Source organism: Leuciscus leuciscus (assembly GCF_965113295.1).
Source record: "Leuciscus leuciscus genome assembly, chromosome: 19".
In the NCBI taxonomy this organism is placed as follows: domain Eukaryota; kingdom Metazoa; phylum Chordata; class Actinopteri; order Cypriniformes; family Leuciscidae; genus Leuciscus; species Leuciscus leuciscus.
This window is the reverse complement of record NC_138743.1, coordinates 5751815-5759314: the sequence shown is the minus strand read 5'-3', so window position 1 is coordinate 5759314 and position 7500 is coordinate 5751815. Positions and strand designations below refer to the sequence as shown.

The 7500-nt window shown below is 37.0% G+C and overlaps 1 protein-coding gene across 2 annotated transcripts in view; it reads right to left on the bottom strand.

Moving 5' to 3' along the window:
- Positions 1-7500, bottom strand: part of eva1aa (eva-1 homolog A, regulator of programmed cell death a) — a 41528-nt gene that overhangs the window by 27767 nt on the left and 6261 nt on the right. For both annotated transcript variants that reach the window (XM_082148074.1, XM_082148075.1), the window contains exon 2: positions 641-858. In XM_082148074.1, the coding sequence (XP_082004200.1) occupies positions 641-858 (218 nt within the window). The remainder of the gene's footprint in view (positions 1-640; positions 859-7500) is intronic.

Here is a 7500-nt window from a genome sequence, read left to right as displayed (position 1 = left end):
TAATACTGGGCCACACACTGTTCAATTCACATTCACCGGTAAGAAGAAGATATGGAGTTTTTATTTTATTTTAATTCTTTAATGTGACATACTTCTGAGTGAAACGTGGTAATATTCAACAAGAAATAAAAATGTCGGACCCCAGCTAACAGGGACCATTCTCAACTTTTTGAACATTCAGAAATAACATTTTCATAACTTAATGGGAGAGTTAGCAAAATGTTCTTAGAACTTTTTTAATTTTTTTTGCTGGGACAGGTTTTGGTTTTATTAATCTGGAATCATTTTTATTGTTAAATAAATAAATAAATAAAATAAAAAATTACTGAAACTGAACTAAAGCTAAAATAAAATATAAATATTCAATGAAATCTTAAAAAACTTAAATGAAAATTAGAAATGTTGGAAACTTGGCAACTAACTGAAATAAATAAGTTGAATTTGAAGAACTAAAATGACCAATAAAATCGAACTAAAATGTATAATATTAATAATATTAATACGTTATTAATAATAATTTAATTTACAAATTAAAATGTACCACTAAAATGACCAATTAAAAAAATGAAAGCTAATAATAAATATATATAAATTATAAAATATTATATAATTAGGCTATATTATAGATAATGTGTATTACCTGCAAAGATGTAGACACATGACAGGAAGTGATGTCATTCACTGAGCGTGTTCCAGCACTGCTGTAAGTGGATGGGCACTGAGGCGAGTGGGCGGGGTCTTTTCTGCCGTAGAAAGCCGATTGGACGGTGATGGATGTTCTGGGCGGGCAGCGGACAGTCAGGAATTCTCCGTCACACGCCTGTTCAGTGTAATTCCTCAGCACACGGGACAGATAACCTTCCACAGAAAGAAAACACAGCTGTTATTATCATTCACTGTAAACTATCGTCATCTCACACATCTCGTTTTTAAATTCTGAAGAAAAATAAATGAGGTTGATTTGTCTGTGCAATCCGTCAATGCTAGAGTGTTGCGGTGGTTGCTAATGCTGGGTACACACCAAAAGATTTTTTACATCTTATAAGATTTTCAAAATGTGATAGACCACAAACATGAGGACAAAAAACACGAACAGATTTTCAACCAGAGTCTCGACTGTGAACACAGGAAATCTCACAAAATCATGTCGGACGATATGCAGGAAGAAATTGCGATGATAGTGTTTGGAATGATTTTGTTGTTGGAACAACAATACTTGTTGGAATGATCAACAAGCTGATCCTCCATCTCTGCTGTCCACATCAATTTGACTTTGTGCTGCGCCACGACTGCGTTTGTTATGCTTCCGTCTTCCATCATCTCGCTTTCTGATTGGATATTGTTTCGTTTCACGTGATGATCTCCAGAGCGTGCGCGCGTTTGTCCTCGGGGTTCCCCCCACGCATCAGGATTTCTGATCGGAAATATTAAACATGTTGAATATTTACGATTCGCGATCGGGGCGGCTCCGACGTTCTTCCGATCAGGTTCGGACACTCTTAACACGCCTCACACCAAGGGAAAATCTGATAAGATAATCTGTTGATCCATCAAGATGATCGGGACATAGCTAGGATTGTCGGAAATCGGCCCAAAATCAGCCCGATTATCTTTTGGTGTGAACCCAGCATCAGGTGTTCCTGACCCAACTCAATTAATTATTCAGTACGAGAAAAAAAAATTAACCACAAAAATACAGTTAAATGAGTGCTTTTACTTTCTGTTAAAGTAGGTTCAACAAAGAAAGCGTTTCATCCTAACAGTCCATTTTCACAACGGAAAGGAGCGATTTACACAAACGCTTCCGTGCCGAGTGAGTGATGTCAACTCATCAAAGGAATAATGGAAACACAGACACACAAAGCACTAAACATTACCTCAATATACACAACCAGTCCAGACCTGTAGGGATCAGACCACCAAAGGCTCAACACACACACACACACACACACACACACACACACACGTGTGGGTTTCCATGTTTCATGGGGACTTTCCAGAGACAAAATTATTTTTTTATACTGTTTAAACAGTATATTGTCTGCACTTACACTAACCCGACCCCTAAACCTGCCCATCACACAAAACTTTCTGCATTTCTACATTTTCTAAAAACATAATGTATCATGATTTATATGCTGTTTTCCTCATGGGGACCCACAAATCCCCCCTCAAGGATTTCAGATATTGCCATATTGCGATCTTTGTGGGGACATTTTGTCCCAATAATGTAGGGATTACCAGGACCACACACACACACACACACACACACACACACACACACACACTCAAAATCAAGGCTCCTTCATCCTCTATTAATCTTAATGAGCTCCATTTGCCACGGTCACTGCATTTAGACACAGTTACAGTTACAACACCACAAAACTCAGGGGGCGGGGCTTATGACATCAGGAAACACACATTTAACTATTCAAAGCTTGTCATTCATATCCATGTAATGATTTTATTAGTAAGTTTAAAGAAGGGTTTTCGCCATTATGCAGTTTCTGTAAAGAAGAAAATGAAACAATTGTACACTTATTTTTCAGTTGTAACTATACTAAATTATTTTGGTCCCAAGTTTCATGGTTTATTTTTGAGTTATTTTATAAGTTTGTTACAATAACTGATGTAATGGTCTTGTTTATGGATTGTGATACTGGCTTATTAGAAATGGATAAAATAATTAAACTTCTCATTCTATTTGGAAAATATCATATACATAAAGCAAGATGTATGTCGACTGTACCAAATGGTAGACTATTTTCCATTGATCTGAAGAATTTTTATGACTCTCTAACTTCAATACAAAACAATCGAAAAGCTCTAAAAACATCTAAACTGTTGAAAAGAATACTTAATGTATTAGTAACATGATTGATATGTGATGTAAGATGTAGAATTTTAATCTTTTTGTTTTACGGATTCAAATGTCTCTGTATTCCCCCCTTTCTGTTATCTCAATAAAGGAAAAAAAAAAAAAAAAAAAAAAAAAAAAAGAAAAAAAGCTTGTCATTCATCAGAGAGGAAGACGCAGAGAGAGTGACTGCAGGAATTTAGGAATTTTATTGTGTTCATCTCAATGAGAGACGCTAGTCACAAATGTGAGTTTAAAGTATTTTTTATGGAATATTGATAAATATTTGTATGGACATCTCTTCTCTTCTGTGATGGCACGTTTACTGGCATGAGGGTGGGGCAATCTGTCAATCACATGAGATGGACCAATAGCAAGCCACAGCCATTCAACAATTCAATCAGTTTCTGACAAAATCAAGTACCGCACTATTATTTTTATTTTTTTTAGTTCGAGGAGCCGTTTCACTCTGATATACGTCACAATAGGGAAGAAAAGGCTTGCAACTTCCGTTTCATGCTGACTTTAACGTGAAAAAGTTGAAGACTGAATTTTCATTCAAATCTGACATTGTCGCGATATCAAGTTAATGATAACATTCACATCAAATAATACAATTCTATTAATAACACATGGCGAGAGCTTTTTGTTAGGATTCCCTTTCCCAATGGGAGTTTCCTGGTTACTGCATGCCTTTTTATTATAATAAACTAATAGCAATCAATTATATATTTAAAAGAAATGCAAAGTAGAAGTATAGTCACCATGATTTAATGTGTTGTAATCAGCCTCAGATAAATAGCAAAAATAACAAAGACACTCAAATGCATTCCTACTGATGAAAAAATAATGAAATAATAACGCTGAAAGAGTGGTGTAATACAGAAGGCCTGTTTTCCTGCTCATGAAAGGAATTCTGTACAATCCACTCGGGATTCCTCGGAGGGCTTTAGGCTTTCCGAACACAATCCCTCCTGCTATTGTTCTCGGAAAGAAGCCAACATTCCAGCCGCTGATTGACAGCTCCTTTCACCAATCACGGCTCAAATGACAGACAACACCTGTGTGGGATCTCCAATCAGAGAGCGGCCTCTAGGCCACTGATCACACCAATATAAAGCGCTTTAAAGCAGCTCAGGTGCAGGTTTACCTGAACACAACATACAATAAACACAAGACAAGAATAAAACCAGGTCAAAACAGACAGAAAGAGCCAGTGCTGCAGGGAAGAGTGCAACAGTCGGGCTCCGGAAGTATCAATTCATTTTAAAAAAAAAATGAAAACAATACAAACTGATAAACATACACTCAACTAAAGGATTATTAGGAACACCTGTTCAATTTCTCATTAATGCAATTATCTAATCAACCAATCACATGGCAGTTGCTTCAATGCATTTAGGGGTGTGGTCCTGGTCAAGACAATCTCCTGAACTCCAAACTGAATGTCAGAATGGGAAAGAAAGGGGATTTAAGCAATTTTGAGCGTGGCATGGTTGTTGGTGCCAGACGGGCCGGTCTGAGTATTTCACAATCTGCTCAGTTACTGGGATTTTCACGCACAACCATTTCTAGGGTTTACAAAGAATGGTGTGAAAAGGGAAAAACATCCAGTATGCGGCAGTCCTGTGGGCGAAAATGCCTTGTTGATGCTAGAGGTCAGAGGAGAATGGGCCGACTGATTCAAGCTGATAGAAGAGCAACTTTGACTGAAATAACCACTCGTTACAACCGAGGTATGCAGCAAAGCATTTGTGAAGCCACAACACGCACAACCTTGAGGCGGATGGGCTACAACAGCAGAAGACCCCACCGGGTACCACTCATCTCCACTACAAATAGGAAAAAGAGGCTACAATTTGCACGAGCTCACCAAAATTGGACAGTTGAAGACTGGAAAAATGTTGCCTGGTCTGATGAGTCTCGATTTCTGTTGAGACATTCAGATGGTAGAATCAGAATTTGGCGTAAACAGAATGAGAACATGGATCCATCATGCCTTGTTACCACTGTGCAGGCTGGTGGTGGTGGTGTAATGGTGTGGGGGATGTTTTCTTGGCACACTTTAGGCCCCTTAGTGCCAATTGGGCATCGTTTAAATGCCACGGCCTACCTGAGCATTGTTTCTGATCATGTCCATCCCTTTATGACCACCATGTACCCATCCTCTGATGGCTACTTCCAGCAGGATAATGCACCATGTCACAAAGCTCGAATCATTTCAAATTGGTTTCTTGAACATGACAATGAGTTCACTGTACTAAAATGGCCCCCACAGTCACCAGATCTCAACCCAATAGAGCATCTTTGGGATGTGGTGGAACGGGAGCTTCGTGCCCTGGATGTGCATCCCACAAATCTCCATCAACTGCAAGATGCTATCCTATCAATATGGGCCAACATTTCTAAAGAATGCTTTCAGCACCTTGTTGAATCAATGCCACGTAGAATTAAGGCAGTTCTGAAGGCGAAAGGGGGTCAAACACAGTATTAGTATGGTGTTCCTAATAATCCTTTAGGTGAGTGTATATCAATGTGGAAAAGAGTGTGTTTGAATTAGCACTGTTAATAGGCCACTCAATGAAGTAAAAAACTTGTATTCTACTGTTTGAACGTTTAGCATGATGCACACTATCTATATAGTTCTATCTATCAAGTACTGTGCAGTAAGTCACACTCTAGTACTCATAGTACACTATGGCAAATGGCTAACACTGCTAATGGCAAACGACATATTGTAGTATACACTGAACACTAGTGTTACTATAGTGTTGTTTAAATACAATTATAGTATTTAGTAATATTCTAAATTAGCTTTTACTTTACTTTTATTTTCAGTTTGTTTTAGTAATTTTGTTATGTGCTTGTCATTTTTATTAGTTTTCTATTTATCTATTTAACCTGCTAACTGTCACACCTTAAAAATGAAAGTGTAAGAAAGTTGTAGAAGTCCAAGTTTACTGTAGAGTAAACTGAACTAAACGTTTTTAATTTTATGCAAAATATATATTTTACAAAATAATTTGGACTCTAAATTTGCTAGAAAATCAAAGCCATATGTCTAACCAAGTTATGTTCTAAATTTGAAGTTGATATCACAAAAATGTAACCTGCTAAAAGGTTTTAAAGTGCCGTTTTCATGAGAACACAATGTTCTATTTCAAAACGCTTTTTACGGGATGAATTTTTAGCGTTTAAGCTTTCGAATTATATACCTAATTTATGATTGCTAAAATATGTGATAGGAAAAAAAAGTGATTATTTTTTAGTTTCTTTCAGCTTTATTTCAATAAAAAAAAAAGATATTTAATTGTTTTAGCTTTAGTTAACAATAACTCAAATACTGTAGTATGGGAAGTAATATGCAGAATGTAAAAAAAACATTAGTACTGTTGTCACATGACATCACTAATTAAATGTTTTAAATAATTGTTTTTCATTTCAAAATCACAAATCACAGTGAAAATAGATGTAGGTCAAGTTGAGCGCATTGCATTGTGGATTACGATGCTGCATACTGAAATATTGGCAAAAGTCGTATATATGGAATACCTGAAGAATAATCTAAAAAGTATAGTAGTACTAGGGATGGCTATTCCGAACACAGAGCAAAGAGGACGAAGTGGAGAGAGTGGACGTGACATGTCATGTGCTCAGTCATGTGATGTGAGAGGGGGTCATTTACTGCCCTCATAGTGCCCTAAAACACAGACACCGGAGGAGAGATGGTCAATTAGAAACAGAGTGGAAAAGACAGAGAGAGAAAACAGGCCGTGTGTGTGTGTGTGTGTGTGTGTGTTAGTTGTGCTGGAGTTTTGCTCTGTTTAAATGATGCTGCGCTGTGATTGGTGGAGAAAGATGACGGGTGAATTCCACACGTCTGCAGAGTAACGTGAAGCAAAACACAATAAACACACTGACACATGCACACACACGCACAATCCAGCAGTCGGCCTGGTTGGCGTTCTGTGTTATTTGGGAAAGGTGAGCTGTGTGTGTGTCATTGTGTGTGTGTGTGATGTGTGTACTTCATCTGTGTGTCTGTGATGTGTCTCTGTGTGTGTATGTGATTATGTGTGTGTGTGTGTGTGTGTGTGTGTGTGTGTGTGTGTGTGTGTGTGTGTGTGTGTCCTGCATCCTCTCATTTCCTGAACATTTGACATTCAACAGGAGCGGAAACAAGAAAAGGGCAATGGATTAAAAAGCCTTACAAATATTTAGATTTTTGTATAAATAAATAAATAAATAAAAAAATTTTTATTCCATATATCTAAACATAAAACATAATCCTTTGGGAGGAAATTGAATGTTATTAAAAAAAAAAAGATTATAAAATGTTTTTTTTTTAATTATACAGTTTGCATTTTTTTATATATTTTTTTAAGTATGCAAAACACTATGCAGTACTTATTGGTGATGAGTTTCAAACAGTAGTATGTCAAAACTTTGTGATATGACCTCTGCAACGTTGCATGTTTAATTCAGCGAGTGCTGTCCATCATCTCTTGCAGTTTTAATTCAATCGCAAGTAAAAATGTCTCCTGATCAAATAAGGAGTGAAAAAAAGAGATGGTTGAATTAACACATGGGTATAATGTGACAAGAGCCGAACTGGTGCAACTAATCGTCTTTAGTCCTCAGAA